Source organism: Gamsiella multidivaricata, assembly GCF_025024155.1.
Source record: "Gamsiella multidivaricata strain RSA 2152 chromosome Unknown BC939scaffold_151, whole genome shotgun sequence".
Lineage (NCBI taxonomy): Eukaryota > Fungi > Mortierellomycota > Mortierellomycetes > Mortierellales > Mortierellaceae > Gamsiella > Gamsiella multidivaricata.
Genome location: NW_026251859.1, coordinates 1 through 22,195, shown reverse-complemented (window position 1 = coordinate 22,195; position 22,195 = coordinate 1). Strand labels below are relative to the sequence as shown.

General features: G+C 49.6%; 7 protein-coding genes across 7 annotated transcripts; 6 read left to right on the top strand and 1 right to left on the bottom strand.

The window, feature by feature from the left end:
* The first annotated feature begins 2 nt into the window (after positions 1 to 2).
* On the top strand, positions 3 to 2,258 carry BC939DRAFT_497758 (thioredoxin-like protein). Its single transcript, XM_051559744.1, has 5 exons — positions 3 to 205; positions 300 to 346; positions 445 to 583; positions 686 to 1,144; positions 1,243 to 2,258. The coding sequence occupies exons 1-5, from the start codon at positions 72 to 74 to the stop codon at positions 2,135 to 2,137; spliced, it is 1,674 nt and encodes a 557-aa protein (XP_051406041.1). The 5' UTR covers positions 3 to 71; the 3' UTR covers positions 2,138 to 2,258.
* Positions 2,259 to 2,923: 665 nt separating this feature from the next.
* Positions 2,924 to 6,572, top strand: BC939DRAFT_482425 (uncharacterized protein; the record flags this gene model as incomplete). The annotated part of the gene is made up of 3 exons (XM_051559119.1): positions 2,924 to 3,025; positions 3,446 to 4,582; positions 4,683 to 6,572. The coding sequence occupies 3 exons, from the start codon at positions 2,924 to 2,926 to the stop codon at positions 6,570 to 6,572; spliced, it is 3,129 nt and encodes a 1,042-aa protein (XP_051406040.1).
* Positions 6,573 to 7,527: 955 nt separating this feature from the next.
* Positions 7,528 to 11,282, top strand: BC939DRAFT_497756 (uncharacterized protein; the record flags this gene model as incomplete). Its single annotated transcript, XM_051559743.1, has 5 exons — positions 7,528 to 9,797; positions 9,922 to 10,081; positions 10,202 to 10,335; positions 10,457 to 10,903; positions 11,065 to 11,282. The coding sequence occupies exons 1-5, from the start codon at positions 7,887 to 7,889 to the stop codon at positions 11,278 to 11,280; spliced, it is 2,868 nt and encodes a 955-aa protein (XP_051406039.1). The 5' UTR covers positions 7,528 to 7,886.
* A 296-nt stretch (positions 11,283 to 11,578) lies between these two features.
* BC939DRAFT_482423 (uncharacterized protein) lies at positions 11,579 to 12,607 on the top strand (the record flags this gene model as incomplete). The annotated part of the gene is made up of 1 exon (XM_051559118.1): positions 11,579 to 12,607. The coding sequence occupies one exon, from the start codon at positions 11,579 to 11,581 to the stop codon at positions 12,605 to 12,607; it is 1,029 nt and encodes a 342-aa protein (XP_051406038.1).
* A 236-nt stretch (positions 12,608 to 12,843) lies between these two features.
* BC939DRAFT_508754 (WD40-repeat-containing domain protein) lies at positions 12,844 to 15,053 on the bottom strand (the record flags this gene model as incomplete). The annotated part of the gene is made up of 5 exons (XM_051561039.1): positions 12,844 to 13,166; positions 13,271 to 13,745; positions 13,848 to 14,347; positions 14,466 to 14,796; positions 14,931 to 15,053. The coding sequence occupies 5 exons, from the start codon at positions 15,051 to 15,053 to the stop codon at positions 12,844 to 12,846; spliced, it is 1,752 nt and encodes a 583-aa protein (XP_051406037.1).
* Positions 15,054 to 15,262: 209 nt separating this feature from the next.
* BC939DRAFT_470821 (ClpP/crotonase-like domain-containing protein) lies at positions 15,263 to 17,037 on the top strand. The gene is made up of 6 exons (XM_051558166.1): positions 15,263 to 15,668; positions 15,880 to 15,935; positions 16,231 to 16,366; positions 16,472 to 16,505; positions 16,596 to 16,860; positions 16,952 to 17,037. The coding sequence occupies exons 1-6, from the start codon at positions 15,376 to 15,378 to the stop codon at positions 16,984 to 16,986; spliced, it is 819 nt and encodes a 272-aa protein (XP_051406036.1). The 5' UTR covers positions 15,263 to 15,375; the 3' UTR covers positions 16,987 to 17,037.
* Positions 17,038 to 18,018: 981 nt separating this feature from the next.
* Positions 18,019 to 20,496, top strand: BC939DRAFT_470808 (phosphatase 2C-like domain-containing protein). The gene is made up of 4 exons (XM_051558165.1): positions 18,019 to 19,014; positions 19,422 to 19,617; positions 19,723 to 20,218; positions 20,322 to 20,496. The coding sequence occupies exons 1-4, from the start codon at positions 18,289 to 18,291 to the stop codon at positions 20,386 to 20,388; spliced, it is 1,485 nt and encodes a 494-aa protein (XP_051406035.1). The 5' UTR covers positions 18,019 to 18,288; the 3' UTR covers positions 20,389 to 20,496.
* Positions 20,497 to 22,195: the final 1,699 nt, after the last annotated feature.

Sequence of the window (22,195 nt, the reverse complement as noted above, 5' to 3'; positions counted from 1 at the left end):
CTCACTCGAGAGATGAAAATGGTCGATGCCCAAAGAAGGCCTTTCTTTCTTATTTCAGCCCCCATTACACCATGTTCCTTCGAAACGCACTCTCCGCCGTGCTGACCATCGCAGCATGTGCATCTTTCTACGGGGTCGAGGCATCTGAGGCATCCAAAAGTCTAACGGGATCCGACTTTGCATCAGCCATTGCCAAAGGCACCACGTAAAGCATCGCTTCGTCTCGAACTACCGCTATATTCCATGAGTTGCATCCTAGAGAAAGTACTGACGTACCTCCTCACTCTTATTCTATCTAGCTTCGTCAAGTTTTACTCGCCACAATGTCCCCATTGTCAAGTGCTTGGTACGGATTGCTGCATGTCCTGGTATGGTCGATTGGTACCGAGGCATATTGTCGGCTAGGGGTCCTGATCTTCTATTCTTTTGCACTTTATCGCTTAGCACCAACATGGGAGCAACTCGCAGTTGATCACCTAGGATTGGCACAAACAAAGAACTTCAAGTTTGCTGAAGTCAATTGTCTCATCGAAGGCGATGTCTGTGAGGACAACGATGTTAGAGGATACCCCTCTTTGCAGTTGTAAGCATCGATCAGTCGAGTGAGATGATAAAGTCGACTTGGTTTCGGAATACCTCCGATCACAATATCCAATACTAACCCTCTTGCTTCATTTTATTATAGATTCAAGGATGGAAAGAATGTCCAGGTTTACAAAGGTAGCAGATCTATCGAGGAGCTGGGCGACTTTGTGGAGACCAAGGCTGACGAATACTACAGCAAAAATCAGAACGTCCGCAGCGATATCAACTCTGATATCAACCCGCTTGGACAGGTCATTGTGCTGGACTCCAAGAACTACGAGTCCTCTTTGAAGGACGGTCAGCCTTGGTTGGTCGAGTATTACGCTCCTTGGTGCGGTCATTGCAAGGCGCTTGCTCCTGTCTACGAAGAGCTGGCCATGGCCTTGAAGGGTAAAGTCAACGTAGCCAAGGTCGATTGCCCAGCTAACGAGGTTATCTGCCGGTCACAGAAGGTCCGCGGATACCCTACCATCAAGCTTCACCAACATGGCCAGGCCACCGACTTTAACAAGCAGCGCACACTTGAGTCGCTGTCCGCATTCGCACTTGGTGCCACTGAGTAGGTTGGCAGGAAATGACCGCTTTTGACGGGAAAATATCAACATCATACTGACCCTTATTATTACTATTACTGCTGGAAATGCTATACATATACAGGCCTTCGATTAAACCCATCGACCTTGGAGATCTGCAGGATATTAAGAGCAGCCCTGATGTTGCATTCATCTACCTGTACGACGACAACACGAGCAAAGACATTACCAGCGTCATTGAGAAGCAATCCCAGATCTTTTACGAGCAGGTCGCCATCCACTCTGCTGCAGACCCTGTCATTGCCCGCCAGCTCTCGGTTACAAAGGTTCCCGCATTGGCTGTACTGAAAGACGAGCGCCAGTATGAGTTCTCGGGTTCGCTCTCAGATGCACGTGCTGTCCAATCGTGGATCGAGTTGGTCAGGTCACCCCTGGTGCCACTTGTGACGAGCTCGAACACTGCCGCGGTGTTGAACTCTCCCGGATGGGTGGTTCTGGGAATCTTTGATCCATCAAAGCCTTCAACGGCTGCTGCGCGTCGTGCCTTGATCGAGACTGCGCACGCATACAAGAAGCAATTGAGCAGTGGCGAGCGTTCGTTGTTGGATGGAAGACCTGTGCGGTTCGCGATGTTGGACGCGACAAAGTGGACGAACTATATTAGGAACGCGCTGAACATCGAGCTGTTGAACCTGCCAGTGTTTGTTGCGGTCAACAGCCAGAACGAAGTGTTTTATCCACATGGAACGGATGGCCGTCGTGTGCCGCTTGATGAGGTGGCGTTGCTGCAGTACGTTGCAGACATGGAGGCGGGCAGGTTGGAGGAGCAATCAATGTTGTCGTATGTGCAAAAGACGTTCAGACGAGTCACTGAAAGGGTCTCGTCTGTTTTTGGATTCGTGGGCGACCATCCATATGTGACGATGATTCTGGGAACGGCCCTAATGTATGGCATTATCCGCAAGATTGGAGGCAGTGGATCCGAGTCGCGCCCTGAAGGTCTCGCCAAGGCGGACTGAGGCGGTTCGTTTGGAACCGTATAGCAGTATTCCGACGTCAGGAAATAAATACAGCGCTTTATCTTTTTCATTGACGATCTAATCGTCGAGCCCATGAAAGAAGCGTTTCGCTTTCATCCAGCAGTGTTCCTTCTTGCTCCACAATGTCTTCAAGTGAGATTTCACCGTACATAGGGGTCAAAAGCCGAATACGCAAAGGATGGTCATACCAAGCCATCTTTACCGGCCACTCTTCATTGAGAACTCAGTGTTGGATACGTGCTGCGCTCGTTTGCAGCCGATTCATGCGCTGTCTAATCCTTCCGTGCGGACCTATTCTTGCATGACCAAATTGTCCTCGGAAATTTTGCATAACCAGCTTCTCATGGCAAAGAGGACAAGGCAAGGGGGAGCGGGAGGAGGGGGGAGGGGGGTGCATCGGTCTGAGTAGGAATCGCAGAGGATCGCCTTTACACAGTTGTTGAGTGGAGAGGTGTAATAGGTTGATGGTGCTACGTGGATGTGATTTTGCAAGGCAAGCTTAAATTGCTTACTGGAAAAGCCTTTGCTCTCGCCTTGGGCTCTCCTGGACTGCCAAGATGGGCACCGCTGGCTATACCGAGGGCCCTTATATTCTTCTTCAGCTCCTTTCCGTCTTTGTCTCCCCTTCTCTCATACTCATCATTCTTTATTCTTCATTCTTCATTCACTCTCCCTCTCCCATAAACACATACACTCATCACTCTTCTCATTGCATACAACAGACTCCAGCAAAGCTTGCTAAAACTACCCCTATCCGCCGCAGCCATGGCCGACCCACAACTGAGCCCTTGCAAGGTCAGCTACAGCGGTGCCTTCCGTCGCTTCCTCATAGCCCGGCCAGCAGTCTGGAGAGACTTTGAGCAGAAGGTAAGAACTCAGCCGCCGATCAGCATCACTGAACTCCACTCTATCCCATCGAACGTCCCTTCGTTCCATCTTTCGCCTTCGCCAACTGTTCCCCCCGTTCGAATTATTGGGGGTGTGTGACAGCCCAATTTCAATTTTCTTGGCGTTTTTTGCCATGCAATGCAGCTTTCCACATATGTCAGGTCTCTCAAACAAAAAGGGAGGGAGCTCGCTTGAGTTTGCTACAGCCCAAAAAGTTTTTTTACAAGGGGGAAGGGGTGCAAGCAACCACCACTATACTGCTAGTTGCAGCTGTCCCAGCGTGTGGTGCATCCATCGGTCTTATGACAGGACATTGATCCATCCGTCCTGTTTCCACATCCACATATCAAGAACTCGCTGGGCTAACAATACATTCGGGTAATATCGTACACCAATTAGATCCGCACTGTCTTCAATGTCCCCGACAATGCAGCCTTGGATGTCCAGTACAAGGACGAAGAAGGGGATGTGATCACCCTCAACACTGACAGCGAGCTGGACGACGTTCTGGCGATGCACACCCTCTTCAGTCAGTCGGCGCCCGTCAGGTTCGAGGTCATTGTTCGAGAAGACCAGCGGCAGCAGCAGCGGGAACCGCCTCAGGAGCAAGAGTCACAGCAGACGCAGCCGCTCTCTCACTCAATTACCTCCTCCTCTGCAAACATTTCTACAAGTGCTCCCTTGCACAGCATTGCTCCTGCCCTCACCTCCTGGCGACTCAACAACCATGACCAGACCTTCAACCAGCGTTTGGATCTCTCCTCGACCATCACCTCGGAAAGCGCCAACAGTGCTCTGAATCACCCTCACCGACATTCGAATAGCCCCTACAGCTCGGAACACAGTGACGATGTATCTCTGATTGAGCTGGATGACGATACCGAGTCCCGCATTAGCGACGAGCTTATGAGGGTCCATGGATTGGAGGTCATGGAAAAGACCATTGCTGATCTCTTGGAGGCTGCGAAACTGCGGGATAGATTGGAGGCGTACAAGCTGGATGCACCTGTCTTCGCGAGCTCTTTGCAGGGTAACACTCGCACCACGGTTGAGGATGAGAGTGATGGCGACGCAACGGCGCATGGCCTCAAGCAGCGTTCTAGCTGCAGCACGAGGGATGACCAGACCATCAAAACAACACCCCCGGGAGAAAGTACCGAGATGATGGAGCGCAAGGCCCATTATCCTACTGCGGGAGAGATTGCTGCGACAACCTTCTCCGGATTTGCAAGTCTTCATCTGGACCATGCCCCATTTGGCATGAACTCGAGCGTCGCTTCTACAACAGAGTCCCTTGTGCAAGGCACGACCGAAGAGTTCAAGGATGCCCAAGAAGAGGTTGAGATGCCTGCAGCCGATCCCATCGACGAGACCTTTCCCTCTGCGTCCAACGCATCGACGTCCACTAGCGAGCGACACCCCGATGTTGCCGAGCGTGCCCTCTTTGAACAGTTTCAGCAGCTGGTCAAAGAATTCCAAGACATTATCCAAAAGAACCCGCAGCTGGTTGCTCTTGCCGGAAACATCATGGACAAGGTGAGTGGTGAACACAAAACTATTTCTATGGTGACACAAGCGCGTACTTTTTATCGAGATGAATTCTGATCGATTCTCAAATTGGTGGCGACGATTATAGATTTTGAGCGATGTAAAGGTAAATGTCGAGTCGTTTGGAAGCTATCTCCAGACCCAGGCCCAGATTGCTGTGCAGACTGCACAAGAGGTCGCTGTCCAGGCGCAAGAGGCGGCCGTTCAAGCCGCTGTTCAGGCCCAGGAGACTGTCGCCAAGGCTACGATCCAAACACAGGAGACTGCTACCAAGGTTCAAGAAGCCGCATCTAAGGCTAGGGCCAACCACTTTGGTGCAAACAGCCGTTATCAGAATCAACACCGTGCTGGACAACCCAGGGTCTGGCCGTTCGGTCCGCGTCGCAGCTTCCAAGGCCACGGCCACGTTAACAATGACCACTACAACCAAGGTCCTGCCGATTTCTATGACTCGTCCAGCTTTGCAGCTCCTGGTATGATCCCCACACCTTCCTTTGCCCTACCGCATATGCCGTCAGTGTCATCAATTCCACCAATGCCACCAATGCCACCAATGCCACCAATGCCGCCAATGCCACCAATGCCTGTCATGCCGCAGCCACAGTCACCACAAATGCCGAGGATGCCCTCCATGCCTTTGATGCCGTTTGGACCGTCATTCTTTCAAGCCAGTTCGTCGTCTGGTCTCGGCAGGAGCAACACTATCCACAGTACCCAGTCTTCGCCTTTTACCCGAGGATTCCCTTTCAACACTTCACCGCCAATGTGTAACAAGCCCTTTACGTTCAAGAGTGAGCGTCCCGTTCCCGGTGATACAGAGGCTAGCCAGGGACCATCGGGCTCTGTGAAGGATGGGAAAACAAAGGCAACGAGCTCAGAACTCTTTACATCAAATTCGAATGTTTCCGGCGATCAAGGATCTTCGTCCTCGACTTCAGCTTCAACGCCTGGCATGCCTGGATCGTTCCCCAGTCAGCCACAGATGTCCGAGGTCAAGCCGGGCTGGACCTGGACCCGTCTTCCTGACGAAGGACCGGAACACCACCAACCACCTTCGACGCGCGCCAAGTACGGTTGGGTCTGGAGCGATATTGGAGGAGAGAAGGCTGAGATTGAGGAGTCAGAGCCCACACCTCGCTACTCCTCACTGAAAGAAGCTGACACAGCGCCCGATTCTTTCCCAGGACGTTCTGCTTCTAGTTCTTATCTTGGTCTCGACCGATCTTCTGCCAATATCCGCGATGAGGCGAACAGCGAATCATCATCAACGACTGCTGCAGCTGGATCAGAAAGGTTGTCGCGTCGCAAGACGGTGCATGAGTTTGAAAAGGCTCGAGAGCAGCGGGATGTCAGCCATGTATCCAATTCGCGCCAAGCTGAGAAGGTGCGAATTCTGGAGGAAGCAACCAAGAACATCAATATGGTTCAGGAGGCCACGGAACAGCTTCGAAGGACAACGGAGAAGCGAAAGGCAGCGATAGAGCAGCAAAAGGCGCTGGCCAACATCAGGAGCGGTATGGTACAGCAGCGTGTCGAGCAGATGGCGGCCCATGCTCGTCCTATGAGCTATCACGGTTCCTCCAACTCGCAGTCTTCAGCCTTGGATAGCCAGCCGATGGGAGCAGGCAGCCTTGCTGATATTTGGCCAAACGCGAACAGCGGTACGACAACTAGCACCCCAGGCGACTTTCCACGCGCACCCGCTGTTACACGTATGAACGTGCAGACAGCGACCACTCCTGCGCCTGCGCCTGCGCCCACGCCTGTGCCCGTGCCTACACCAGCTCCAGTATCTGCACCAGTACGTGCTCCTGTTGCTGTCATGGATGTGGACCCATTTGCAGATCCGTTTGAGTTTGAGGAGGAGATGCTACTGTTGACGTCAATGGGTTTTGAGGACAATGCGGAGTTGCGGACGGTTGTGCGCGATTTCGGAGGCGAAATTGAAGCGATTGTTGAATTTGTAGTCTCGAACTAGGCAACTTGACCCGACTCGTGATTGCAAGACACACACACAGAGCTTTGTGGGATGCAATGGGCAGTCAGTCGAGCTGGGCTGATGGATGCGTGAACCCATGCCTTATGGCAGCCAGGGTCCGAGAATACAACGTACAGCAATATCAGTAGTTCAACAAGGCATATGATTTTCGTTGTTAGTACCATAGTCCACATCGCTAACCTTCACTAGTGAAGTTTGTAAAAAATAAAAAAATACCATCCGGGCAGTGTTGAGGATAATTTGGGCGCAGCATGTTTTTGGACTTATGACTTTCTACACCTCCGCATTCTCTTCGCCGATGATAAAATAAAGGAGACATTGCCTTGCTTTGCTTTACCTTGCGTTAGAAAACAAAAAAAAAAGGAGGCTAGGTTTTTGGCGTTCTGACATGGACCAACTGACGAAAGCGCACTAAGAGAAATTCTTCCTGATCCAAGCTGGATGCATACTGTCTCTGTTTACCGGCTGTAATACCCGCATCCTTATCCCTTTTGTCCGGGTAGGTTTATTTGCCTAGCATTAGTACGATCTGTCATCGTACAGAAAAATTAAGCTTGTTTTCTGTCGGTTTTGGGACAGAAGAGGAACCAAAACAAGAAAAGGTAGATCCGGGTTCATCTGCACTAGAATTTGAAAGATAAAGAGGATTAAGCATCGTAATGGTAATGGGTATGCCAGGTATGGGCAGTTCGGGTTCATCCTTGCGAGAATGTGTGAGAATGGCCCTTGGAGTAATAAAGGGGTTTGTTCGCCTAGACATGCCATTGGATGAGATGACTGCTGAAGTGCCGAGTCAAGGCTATTAAGATGGTCCTAGGATCTGGTATGGATTCTAGTTGTCGATTCTGTGTCGCGTTGTAATGAGCGGAACGGATAGTGGAACAAATGAAAAGAAAAGAATAGAAGAGTGGACATGATCAACCTTTGTGGGAGGAGTAAGGTGAGGAGCTTTACTTTCTTCCTGCCTTCATGCAACATCCCTCTTTTCTTTCTTTCGTTCACAAGTCTTCATGCTTTCAGTCCCTGGACACGCTGAACAAGTACCGCCCTACTACGACCCACTCCCCACTGGCCCATACTCCATTGCTTCTTTTCCGCTCTCTTTTCCTCTCTCTTTTCCTCTCTTTCTCTTTTTCTTTCTCTCTCTCTCGCATTCACCCTTTGTCTCTTACTCGGAACAATCTTGCACCACCAAGTTAAGGGCATTTACATCCGTTAATTCACGTTCATACAATAGTACTAACATCCATTTCGCATCAACAAATCCTGACGCGACTCCATCAAGCATCCACCATGCAATCCTACCACAACGACGCAGGACACCATAATCAAGTCACGCCAAAGCAGCAACATCAGCTCCAGCATATTGACAGTGATTCCAATATGAATGACCCAGGTATTCAGGGGAAACAAGACCACATTTCCAGGAAGGACATGACAACCATTGATATGACAATCTATCCAGAGGACAGGAACGATGGTGCCCAGATACTACCGCACCCTTCAATGCAACCACCAGCAACAACAATAACATCAGCATCCCTACGCCAGCACCAAAGACAACCACCACCGAAGCAACAGCATCCTCCGAATCATTATGGATATGACCTTCAGCAGCAGCAACAAGTTCAAAATGAAACCAAACATCACCACAGCATCCATGGTACTAATACGGGCACGAATACCAGTCCACCAAAGGCCAGGATCAGGCCCATCCCCACCCCACTCTCGGCCGCTCAATTGCAACAACAATGTCATCAACAGCAACAGCAACACCAGCAGCAAAAACAACAGACATCACGGCATCATCCACCACAGCAACCAGTGCAACCGCAACCACAGCAGAGCTCAGAAGATCAGGAACAATTCCAGAAGGTATGCCAGGCGCATTACCGCACCATTGCCAACGCCGACAGTGCCGTCTCCTTGACCGATGAAACAGCATTTGCAGACTCGCTTATTACAGACTCGCCCAGTGTATCGCCCTCCCTCGAACGGTCCAATACCATGGCCTCAGCGCTTCAGCACCTTGTGGGCAATAATAGTGTCCATGGTGGCAGTGGTAGCAATAAAACCCCCACGGTCGGGATACCAGTGGAAGCTGCGCCGTCGCCATTCCAGCACCATCAGTTTCAGATCACAAAAAGCCGATCGGGTTCTGTATCCTCGGGTCACTATGTGGAGATAGGAAGGACGAGCAATGCTTCTCAAGATGTTCCTGTGCCGTCCTTACCGACACACTTGCGAAAGCAACAGCAGCAACAACTTAGTCAATCGCCAGCGAGTAGTGTAGTAGTCAGCGTCCAAAACAACGTGGCTTCACCGACAACGTCGATTGGAGGTGGAAAGGCCGGTTGGGAGCGCGAGGACACCACGCCGACGACACCTACATCTCAAGGTAACAGGAAGGGACCAGCGTCGGAGACACAAACTCCTCAGACGTCTTCATCGCTGTTTGACTTCCTGCGCAATCGCAGGTCTTCGATCTCGAGGAATAACCCTCAGCTCCAGCAGGTCGCCAAGGCAGCGTCGTCCGTTATCGCTGCGGGAGCTATTTCCGCAGTTGCTACTATGACGGCCGGTAATCCGGGAACAGGGAGTAATAATCATGGTGCTATGATGATGGGTACTCCACCATCGATCGCCAAGAGTCGTATGAATACGCCAAGTCCCCTTGGGCCGCCGATCCCGCCGCCGAGCCGGAAACAATCCTTGGACGTCTCTGCATTTCGAGCGAACCAGCAGATAATGGATCCTTCCATGCAAAAGGATGATCGGCAAACTCCCGCCATGCCTGTTCTTCCGACGTCTTATGCGACGAATGCCAACGATACCAGCTTATCCGAGTCGACTTTGGACTCTTCGACTCAGAATGAACAGGGCCCTCGCGAACGTGTCCAGCAAATACAGTATTATTCAATCACAAGCGCTGCTCAATTGACATTTTCGAAAGTTGCTGCTGCGGTCGTGGGCGCGACGGTGGGGAAGCGTCGTCCCTCTGTGCCGAGTGAGCTGGAAGCTGGGATAGGGTACGGTACCAACAAGGGTAGGTCGCTAGGTGGGATGAGACGTCAGTCGATTAGCAGCTATAAGAGCAGCTTGGGTGAGCAATGGTCATTGTCGGGAAGTGGGGCTACGAGATTTGGACAGCAGGCATTAGATCAGCAACAGTTGAATAACCATATGCAGTTCATGAAGTCTGAGGTAAGGGCGGATGAGCTTGCTTTCTTGAAAGTTGTAGTCGTGTTATGTGTGCGTCGGTTTAACATTTGACGCGTGCTTTATTCAAAAAAAAAAAAAAAAAAAATGATAACAACAACAACAATAGAAAGGCGTCTCCGAGCTGAAGGTCTATATCGAGCGGCTTTATCGTACGGTGCTGAATAAGGATGTGATACTCGAGCACTCCAAGAAGAAGATCTCGGCGTTGCAGAAGGAACTTGAGCAGATGCAGTTGCGCATGGATGAAGACAGGAAGACATTCATGGGTAGGGACGCTGAAGGGAACGGGGAAGGGGAAAGGAGGGAGATTATTGGAACGCAGATATTTTTGCCCGGCTTCTATTAACATCATGTTCTCGTCCGCTATGCATGTTTTCTGTGATTAGATGAAGCCGACCGTGACAAGGAGCAGATAGTGACGATGGAAGAGAACTTTTTGCTCTGGCGTACCAAAGTCCATAACGATCAAATGATCCAACAGGAAGAGTTTTTACACGAGCGACTCGTCAAGCAAGATCGGGTATTTTTTTTTTTTTTTTTTTTTTTTTTTTTTTTTCGTGCTGCATCCTTTATCTCGATATCGTAGGTATTATTCACGACTTGTCTTCTCATCCAGAGTTTTTGCTTATCCAAAATTACAGATCGATGAATTAGAGGAGGATCTCAACGATTCACAGGAAGAGGTGATTCGCCTACGGCACCGGCTCCTCGTGCTCGAATACGAAGACGATTACATCGGGCCTTCCTCCTTCATTGCTGCTCACGAGAACGAGAACGCTTCCGACGACTTTGGTGAGGGTGCCGCAACGAAGGATAGTGACCACGGCAACTATAATCGCAACGAACTCAATAACCCCTCCACATCGATCGCAATCGGGTATGGACCCATGACTGTGGCGACGCATAAGCGGAGATCGGGGGATTTTATGATCTTGGAGAAGAAGGCACAGTCATTTGAAATGCAGGTTCAGGAGCTGAAGAAGACCCTGGATACAGAACGAGAAGAGTATCAGAGGAATCTGGCAGATTTCAGGATGCGAATGCATGAGAAGTGTGTGAAACTGGAGCAGGAGGTTCAAGCTGCCAAGGTAACATAAAGAGAAAGAGAGAGAGAGAGAGAGAGAGAGAGAGAGAGAGAAAAGGAACAATTTAGAGAGAGGGAGAAGGAATAACGAGGTATTTCCATGTTTTTGTGGTATGCATGGCTAATACGCTCGTGTTTATGTTGCCCTGGCATCTTTTTTCGTAGATGGAATCGACCATGTATACAGAAATGATGCATGAGGTCGTGACGGAGAATGACGACTTGAGGAAGAAGATCAAGGAGGTGCAACGAAAGATCCGTCACCAGGGATCCATGACTTCTCCTGGGCACGAGCACCGCGGGAGTTCGTCGCGCAATTATTATGGATACGCTGGTGGATTTGGAGATAGTGAAGATGAAATGGAGGAGATCGCAATCTAGAGAAATAAACTTATATCAAAACAACAACAAAAAGAAAAGAGGCCCGAGATGAGTACAGGGACAGGAGGAAAAACCTAATTTTTTTCTCAGGGTCCATTGAGGACGCGTTTTTGGCCAATCAGCGGCCGCGATTTGCATGCGCCCATTGTTACGAGTCTAGGAATGCACTGGACTACAAATATTCGGTCGCTTTTTTCTTTGCTTTTGTGGTTCAAAAAACATCGACTCTTCTCTTTTCTTTTTCGCCTCAATTCCACAGCATCTCCGTTGATTTCTTCCTTTTTTTTTTCTTCCAGCCATGCCGTATTGCGATTCTATGCCGTTATCTTCGACAATCGTGGAGGATACGAGCGAGGATGATGGTAGCAGCAGCCAGCAGGACGACGAGTATGCAAGCAACACGGTGCAGGGACAAGGATTCGGTAATACGCATCTGAGTCTCAGCGAGGGAGATGATGGAGAAGAAAACGACGATCAGGACCAGGACGGCTATGAGGAAGACTATACCACAGATGATCTTGACGAAGACGAGGATGCCGTAGACCTGGTCTACACCGTCGAGGCGCTGCGACAATTAGGTGTTGATTGGTTAGAGCATCCTGAGTACGCGACTCATCGATTGATCGTTTCGCAGGACAACACCTTGGACACGACTAAGCATGCACCGGTAGCAGAGCAGTACTATCATATTATGGCACAGTTTATTATCCCGGCTTCTGCAATCTTTCGGGATGTAATTCTCATGGGAAAAGAAGGTCAGGATCAAGATCAAGACCAGGACATTGGCGACCTAGATGACGACGCTGAGGACGATGATGATGGGTCTCGAGAACGAGAACAGCAGCGATTGTCCTGCTTGCGAATGGTGCCAGAATCCGAGGCGTCAGATATCCACTTCCCGCAGCCGACGCAGGGTCGGCCTCTTCCAGAAGGCATAGCAGCCCTTCCTTTCTTACAGGCCACTGCCACGTCCGGCAGCGAGCACGAGAGCGACGGCAACGTTACCAGGGTCACCCCACTTCCGCTTCTCCATCTGCACATCCCTCACCCCGAACACTTCCCCGAGCTTTTAAAAGCAATCTACGATGGAAACCTGGCACGATGGGAACAAGACACCTTCCGTCCAGAGACCATCGGTCCCATCACTCAGAATGTCGACCGTCTCGAATGTGCAACCGCTCTAACGTTGCGCTGTCTCAAGTACTTTTACAGGGTCCGGTCGACCTTGGCGGAAGAGCAGATTGAGGATGAGTCTATGGATGCGCTAAACGAACTTTTTGAGCGGGCCATGAAAGCCAATCTGCTTGAACCTGTCATCGAAGAGTAGATGGCGTCAAACACGAACGCAAAGGCAAATCTCCTTCAAAGACAAATACTAAGAATAAACAGCGAATATAAACGGTAGAAATGCATGCCCTAATGTGGGTCAGATCGGGTTTTTTTATTACAAGCGCTAGATAAACATGATTTTGATCCAGATCCAAGACCCGAGACCCGAGACCCAAGACCCCGCCGCCGCCAGACTACTCCGCTCTTGCTCGTAACGACAACGACCGACGCAACTTACACCCACAACCTGATGGTTGAATCCCACGATGCCGTAGCGACCAACGAAGTCTCATGCGGATGCCACGCACAATCAATCACGACTTCCGAATGTGCCTTAAACTTCTTGTGGACCTTACACGTCTTCCAGTCCCAGATCCACAGATTACCCTCCGAATCTCCCGAGGACAGGTACCGACCATCGGGCGAGAACGAGGGCTGACACGCGTATCCTGCAACCATATGACCCGTAAATAGCTTCTTACGGTTCTGGCGGAATCGGTCCTTGGCACCGTACACAAAGATCTGGTTATCGAGAGATTGACATGCCAGCCATTTTTCTAGTTGGAACGGTAGGGGCGGTAGATATAGAGGTTAGATCAAAATTTAAAGGATATAACCTCAAGGACCAAAGGACGAAGAAAGATATCCAAGATCAACTTACGATTGGGACTCAAGGCGACGGCAGGCATGGAATGCATGTCGGGTTCTGCGATGTACTTGATGACGACTGGAATGTCATACTCCCAAGCTCTCAACGACTTGTCATCGGACGTGGTCACGAACCGCCTATTGTCGTCCACAAATGTAATCGAGTTGACGGCTCCCAAATGCTGATCGTATTCCTGAATGACCTCACCAGTGTTAATATCGAACTGATAAATCTTGTGATCTGAGCAACCCGCCAGAAAGACGTTCTGCTTGTCCTCGTCCGGATTGAATTTGACAACATAAGGGATCTTCTTGGTGGTAAAGGTCGAGATACATGTCCCTGTTTCAGTATCCCAGAGCTTCATATTGCGGTCGTACGAGGCACTAATGAACCGAGTGCCATCATTATTGAAGGTCACGTCGCGGACAGCCTTAGAATGGCCGATGTATGTACGCAAGACCCGGCGATCATGGTATACATCCCAGATCTATACCAATGAGAGCAAAGAACTCCGTGAGCAATCTGTAGGAAAAAAGGAGTTGGACCTATTACAACCATGATAGATCAGCAGTTTCTGGCCAGACTGTACCTTGACTTTAGAATCCATGCTTCCAGAAAGGAGCAGATGCGCCGACTTTGGAAAAAATCTGATAGCCGAAACAGCCTTGGTATGTCCTGTCCAAGTGTGCAATAACCGCTTCGGAACAAAACACTCCTTTGTGCCTGGCTCGCCCAACAAGTTGACATCAAGATCCATTGGTACATGCATATACGTCCTTCCCATATAATCGTGCTCGTCCTTGCCATGAAATATTGTCTTTTCGGATCCTGTAGCGATCGGTTTCGCAGGCACGGCCTTGCCTCGTTTCTCCTTCTCCTCCTCTGCGGCCTGAACACTCTTCTCGTGCTTTTCCCGCTCTTCTTCTGTAGGACCGCTGATTTCACCGATCCGCTCGCCTTCGTAGGCGGCCCAGGGACCTCTGTAGGCGTTCTCACCCTCCAGTAGTGAGGGGTCGCCGCGGGTCTGGCGTTTGCGTTGGTTAACGTTGTTCCTAAGGTGTTTTGGTACCTTGTCCCATATCGTTGCACCTATCAATGCATCCAGAACAAATACGTCGCCAATGTCAGAATCTGATCTCCGAGATCTCCGTTCTCCTCATACATACCAAAGAAAAAAAAGCGCGTGACCACAAAGGCCGGATCTTACCATCCATGACCTGTGCTTTTTCAACATTTCCAACAAATCCTGTTCCATTGATGCCAGCTCCACTCTGTCCGTTATTGGCAACGGTCAGAATACTGGGATCCTTTGCAAATCCAAAAGCAGCATAGGATTGTTGTTGGGTTCGAAAGTCGTAGTCCGAAAGCATATTTTCCTCCACATGTCCCGTCCAGACATTCCGGCGGACTTGAACGTCGTTGGATGCGAATGGGTTCTGTGGACCTTGAACGGGTTGGAGCATGGATTCGTAGGGCAAGTTGACGGCGAGGGTTGTATCTGTGGGGTTGGTATAGATATGGCGCGAGTAATTTGGATCCTATGTTGCGCGTACCAAAGAAAAGTATATCCGCGTTAGAGAGAGGAGCCATAACTTTGCATGGTTAGAGACATGAGGTTGTGCAGGGATGGCAATGTTGGTGGTGCCAAATCGGTCCAGACTGCGTTCGTTACCTCCAGGCTGACATCGGGCGCGACATTGACGATCTTTGCGACCTTGGACGCGGGTTGCTGTGACGAGGACTCACCCTCACTGTCGGATGAACTGGAACCGTAGCCGTGTGCAATCAAGTCCATCCTGATGTACGTTTGATATGATACCGAGTGAAGAGTGTGTCGAGGAGTTTGGTTGGAGAGAGGGGGATGCCTCTTTTGCTGATCACCTTTGGAGAGGGAATGAGCAAAGTGCAAGCCACTGCATAGGAAGTCCATGTTCGTCCCTGGAATTGAATCCCCAGCTGAATGGTGAGTAGATGCCGATCGCACTGCAATTGGGGGATCCAACGGCCGATTTAAGGTCCAATAAAGTTTTTTTCCGCTTCCCCTTCTCTTCTCATTGCTCCCAGCTCCTCAGACCTTAACACCTTCCTCTCCTCTCATTCGCCTTCTCTCTTTCGCCATGGCCATCCCAACTGATCTCGACACCTTTGACATCAAGCTGCTCGACCACGGCGTTGCAGTTATTGCCTTCAACCGTCCCAAAAAGTACAATGCCCTGAACCCTCAGGTCTACGACCAGTGGGGTAGGGCCTTGGAGTGGGCCCGCAAATCCGAGGATGTCCGTGTCGTTGTCTTGACTGGCAATGGCAAGTATTATTCCTCGGGTCAGGAGCTCGCTATCCCCAGCTCCGATGAGCTTGAGGAGGCAGGTGGAGCCGACAACGTCTTCAAGAAGCGATCTGTATTTACTATGTAATGGACCGTGATATACCTTCTTCATACGTTGTTTCTCAGCTGCCCCGGTTGTCCTTCAGTTACTCTGCGGAGTTCAATGGCGACCTCAGTTGTTTAGTGCTCGCTTTCGCTTCAATTGCTTTACATGCGATGCGGGGTAAAGAACACAGATGATCACTAACCGAGACGAAAAAACTGGGGGGGTTTTATTTTTATTTTTTTATTTTAGGAAAGTGGTCAGAGAGTTGGTTCACTTTCCCAAGTTGATTATCGCTGCTATCAATGGTAATAATGTCGAGTACTGGACATTCATTTCGAAAAGCAAGGAACTGGACGTCTTATTTTCTGTTCCAGGAATAAGGAATACAGGAATGCGGGTCAACAAACCAGCCGACCGGCCGATCATCCCCCTGTTTTATGCACCGAACACAAAATAATCTGACCCAGCCGAAGAAAGTACAAATTAATGCTCCGGTCATCCGGCATCTTCAACAGCCTTCGACCGATCCACATCCCCCTTGCTAGGAATGTAATACAAGGAACACTCACGGTTGGTTTTACGGATTAATTATTCACATAGGCCCGGTGATCGGATTCGGTGTTACCTCAACTGCCCTTTGCGACGTCGTTTACTCTGTGCCGGATGCTACCTTCAACACACCTTTCATGCAGCTCGGCTTCTGCGCTGAGGCATGCTCCTCAGTTGTCTTTCCACGGTATGCAGAGTTGGTCATTGAACACTATCGTTTAACGATGGAGTCGATCTGTCATAACGGGGTCGACATTGAATCTGATCTGTCTCTTATTTATTGTTACTATAGCGTCATGGGCTACTCTCGCGCCAACGAGATGCTTGTAAGTCAAACTCAGGAAGTCACTTTATACGTGATCGGCAGGACCTCTATCGAGTACTGTACTTACGTTGTTTCCTTCAAATAATAATAGCTAATGGGTCGCAAGTTCACGGCAGAGGAGATGAAGGAGGCTGGTGTCGTGGCGAGAATCTTCCCCAAGGAGACGTTCATGGAGGAGGTTCTGAAGCTGGCCACAGCCTCTGCAAAGTTCCCTCCGAATGCCATGAAAGAGACTAAGGCTCTGATCCGCGATCCCGACTTTGATTTTCTGGACAAGGTCGCTGAACGTGAGATGGAGCTCTTGGGTAAAAGAATGAGCTCGGACGAATCTGCACAGGCCATTATGGAGTTCATGAGTAAGTGTCTTGAACAAGAAGCGGTGTCTTTCGTTTTCTTCTGTAGCGAATCTGATAAACTAATACGTTCAATTGCCTACTTGAACTGTAGTGGCGAAGCACGATCGCAAGCAGAGCAAGTTGTAGAGAGCACTATAGAAGATATGCTGCCCGCGAGTAATAAAAGAGGCGCGCCTGTAAAATCAAAGCTAGACCGTGGAAAGAGTGATCGTTCTTTGCCTCGGTGGAACTCCGACCAGAAGGAAGAATGCTCTGTTTCTTGTGGATACATCTCGGCATTGTTCCTGCACGTCATCTGAACGGACTCCGAAAGGATTCTGTAGATCAAAGGGGAAGAAAACTTTTTTCGCTTCTTTCTTTCTTTCTCGTCTTCCCTCTCAGTCCCTGCCTTTGCTTCATCCACCTCTCTCTCTTTATTACACCTTGTCCATCCATTGCTACCCTTATATGCATCCATGCATCCGTTTTTGCTAGGCTTCGGAATGGCATTGGACTCCAGGATATGTACGACAACTGAATTCTTCCGACCAACTTGGTATGTATCTGCTCTGATCCATCTTCCTCGCAGCCTCTGTTATGTTTTTGGGCTGTCAATTGGTAGCTGAAGTTCGGACATGTTATGATGATAACTTTATTGCTATTAACCCAGCTCGTCTAAGGACAAAATACGTTCCTCATGAGATGAAGTTAATGCTGACACTTGTCCGAACCTCAGCACCATTGACAATGCAATTATACGACCTCCATTGCTCAGTTGATATTGGAAAAAAGAGAATTGAACCTGATCGACTGACCTTTGTTCATGTTTATTTTCTCAGACAATCTTAGGACGTTTGAGGATGTTTATTGTCAGCAACTGCATGACGAGTACTGGCTGTGAAGTTGGGGCGTGGTAAGTAGCTAATGTCTTGGGGGTGAGTAAGAACAGAGCCCGTAGCTTCGTCAGAGTAGATGTCTATAACTATGTACATAGCAACGATGCATGAAAATAAACCAATTGGATTTGTATAACAACAGTAGACTATGTGAAGTGGGTGGTGGCGAAGGCCAGGCGTGATAAAAATACATCATCAGTAAGATCTTGTTTTTCTTGACCAAATCAAGTCTGGCGTCTTTTTTTTTTTTTTTTTTTCTTGATCAACTCCATCACTCCACTCCACTCCACTCCACTCCACTCCACTCTACTCCACTCTACTCCACTCCACTCCACTCTGCTCCACTCTGCTCTGCTCCACTCTACTTCATCTTGATTCGAATCGATCGCTACCATACTTTCTCCTACATAACACATTTCATCTTTCAATTTTCTCCCCGAGTGCACGCCCCTCTGCCATACCAGCGACTCTTTTTTTCTTTTTTTCTGCCGCGGGTTAACACCGATCGTTTTCCATCTTTTCCTCTTTCGCTCTCCACAATCAACAATCAACAATGTTGGGAAGGAATGCCACTCGTCCCTTTGGCATGTCTCCCTCGCGACTCGTCGCCATCTACAGCACCACGGCATCGCACCGGATAGCGCACTGGATCACAAAGCCCTTCGCCATGGTCCACATGCAGCGCTACCTCTCCGTCACCCCTCAACTTCTCCTGACAACACCGCCGAATTCCACCAACGGATCAATAGATCTCTCCGCCTCGCCTTCTGTTGCTGGCGTCCACACCTCTGCAGCTTCATTGCAACAGCAGCAAATACAGCAGCAGCAGCAAGACCCCTTGTCGGAAAAGCTATCCATAGCCTCGTCAGCCTCTATTCCTGCTACCGCTGCCAACAGCACCAATAGTGCCACCAATTCTTCCCCTACAGCATCGCCCACTGCTATTGCGAATAACCCTACCGCAACTCCCGCAAGCTCTACCACAGCAACAGCATCGGCAGCAGTACCAGCCCCAGGCTCTACAGTGGCGTTCAATTACCTCTTAGCGGCATCATGGCATCCAAAGTCCAGGAATACAAAGCGAACAGCTGCTTCTTTATCGGCAAATTCGCCATCATCTTCGTCAGGATCCGATGACGAGGACGAGAGCAAGACCAAGTGGTGGAAGCAAAAATTGAGAGCTGGCAAGGTCGATGCAGGCGAGGATGCTTTTTTCCATGTCTCCACCCCAAGTCGAGTCGCATTGGGAGTCGCAGATGGAGTCGGAGGATGGTCGGAGGTAAGCGGCGCAGATGCTCTCTTTTTCCCTTTTCTCTTGCTATGTGATCGCCTGCGGGTTTCGGATTTCGGATTTCGGAGCAATGCATGAGCCGACATGCCGCCTACAGGAAGGATTGCCGACATGCGACGAGCATCACATCATGGGATGAACATTGGTTGTAATATCTGGACTTTGGTGTCGTCCAACCCTTATGTTTCACAGTCGTTGGCCAATTTTTGCTAGACATCTGGCCTGTCCACAATGACTTCATTGCCTTCACAATTATTGGTGTAGCATCGTTGGAGATAGACACTTGCTGAAGCGTCTTAGCGCGAATTTTTCATTGTACATGTTCTCATCTCTGTGTTCTGTCAGCCACATAGTTAATTCGCTAACATATCGATTTTCATTTCTGACGGTGTTAGGTCGGTGTTGATCCAGCTCTGTTCTCCTGGGCCCTAATGGACAACGCTGAGGCTGTGGCCCGTCTGACTGATGTTGATCACTCGGACTCCAAGGACGACACCAATGGACAAAGGAGTAGAAAGATACCTCTGGATGCCCAGTCGATCCTTGACGGTGCATATAGTGAGCTGGTCCAGAGCGGGAAGGTTGAAGCAGGTACGGAATTTTCTAGCTTGTTTCAACTTTGTGCCCATATGACCATTCTGGAGAACACGAACTGTAAATGTCAATTGCTTACGCCGTTTTGCTATTCATGCACAGGATCAAGTACCGCCTGCATTCTTTCGCTATGCAAGATGACTGGAACACTACGCGCATCTAATCTAGGAGACAGTGCGTATCTGTTAATCCGTGACAACAAGTGTATTTACGAGTCTCCCTCGCAGCAGCATTTCTGGAACTGCCCTTATCAGCTCACGGTGCTGCCACCGGGGTACCCGGGAGCGAAGCAGCATGTTATGGATATGCCTAAGGATGCCGCCCAAACGAGGCACCAGCTACAGGATGGCGACGTGATTGTGTTGGCAACAGACGGATTCTGGGACAATGTGTTTACGAAGGAAGCGATTGAGCTGGTCGACAAAGAGCTGGGCGATATTATCAAGCTGCCAACAGCGAATGGGGTTTCGGATGCAGATATTGTTGGGAGGGTGCGGGCACTCTCCCAACGGCTGACGAATACTGCGAGACGCTTTTCGCTGGATCAGAAGAAGCGGACGCCATTCAGTCAGGGTGCTAGGCACATACGATCTGGAGGGTAAGTTCTCTACTTTGGGTTTGTTATTCGGGGGGAATGCGTCCAATGGCCATATTTTTATAACTGACATTTTTTTTTCATTTTTTTTTTCATCCCCATATAGAAAAATCGACGATATCACGGTGATCGTGACCCTGGTCCGTGTCCTTGCCAGCCAGGAACATGCCTAGTCCTTGTATCCAATCTAGATAATACATACTGCAGTCCAATCACTTAGATTATGTTTCCATGTAAAATACCAATATTATGAGAGTATAGAACAATTCTTGTTCGTAAATAGTCAGGATTTGTCCGCTTTGTGGGCACTGGCTTGTTAGTCGCCGATGTTCGCTGTCTTCCTTTTCTCGCGGCTTTTTTTGCTGATTACATTCTCGGTGGACCACCTCAAGTGTGGATCTGCTATTTTGTACAAGTAAATAGTCGGCCGTATTCGAGGCATACTCAGTAGTTTTCCCTCTCTTTTTACTGTCGATTCAGTTTACCTTTCTCACGCCACACAGCCAAATCCCTCACGGTGCAAGATTATTTGGGTGTGCCCTTTTCAACCCCCACCCTTATTCTCTCGATACTACGCAACATTTGTCCATGTGTCTCTTCCAAAAACCAAGTCGAGGGAGACCTTGATGGGGGTGATTGCTCATGATGGACGGGAAGAGGAAGAAGAAGAAAAGGAGGAGAAGGAGAAGGATGATGATGATTCGGGGCGCAAGGGCTCAGACCATCTACTATTCTATACTGTGCTGCTCCACCACCTCTACATAGGCGGCCCCATCAATACGACGAGCGCAGTCGGCAAGCGCGCCCAGCAGTTTGTCGATCGAGTAGCGGACCTTGGGCCGCTGCAGAGAAGGAATAATAGAGCTGCAATCGTGGCCAAGCAACTATACCTTACTACGCCTTTTGCTCCGCTCTGTTGCAGTTGTTGAGTGAGCTAAAAAAAAAAAAAAAGAAAATACGCTGCACTGAAGGGAAAATTTCAGGAGTTAATGTTGATAGACTTTGAGAACAAGAACACCATTCCCGCCCAGGGTGATCTAATCGATTGGCTTGGGGAAAAGGCTCCTGGGTTCCTTATCACAGAGATGCTTTCGAACGTCGGCAGGTGTGGGCCGTGCAAAGGATCGAGTGGTTTCAAGGATTCAACGCTCGTGATGGACCTGAGCATGATGCGAGAACATGTTCAATTCATTCAGCAGGCCAACTTCGATCCTATGACTTACGAGGGTTGCGATTATGCTCTACGCGGCTCCCTTCAAATAGACGGGTTTTATCTTCGTCTTCGTCTGCTAGCTTTCAAGTAGAAAGAGCTTCAGTCGGTTAGATGTAGGCGCCTTTCGCAGGACGTCTTGCCTCACCGAATTACATCCACCATCGGAGGCACGGACTATTACTCGACCAAGATTCGAAACGTTGTGGAGACCAGGCAGGATGTCGAAGATCTTTAGGGTTGTGAGCCGGAACAGATCAAGGCCCTGGGTCTCGACCTCGACCAGGCGTGTACTCAGAGCAGTCGCGCTACTCCCCAAGAACAGTCGCGATAAAGGGGCCCGCGATATCACAGTGAGGAAGCAAGGTGACTCTGATACTGACGTCGATATGGAGGACTTTTGCGAAAGTCCAACACCAGCCCCCGCTCCAACGCTAGGCTCTGCTCCCGCCACATATTACAATATGGCTGTGAAGCAGAAAGCCGTTTACCAGCCAACCTTCAAGCACCGACGCTGGATGGAAGAGCGGAAGAGCAGAAAAGGATCGCCCCAGGCGATGAAATAGATACCACCAGCGACTCCTGGACCAAGCTGCCACCACAGTGCAGTGAAGGAGCCGGACAGGTTGAGAGCCGCAGATTATATTGCTCGAACTACAAGACACTCATGCATTGCGATATCAGGGCTGGCCACAACTTATGCAATGCCATTCGTAGCCATTTACTCCACCAAGAGCGACCATTGTATCTCCAGCCAGTGGATGAAAAGG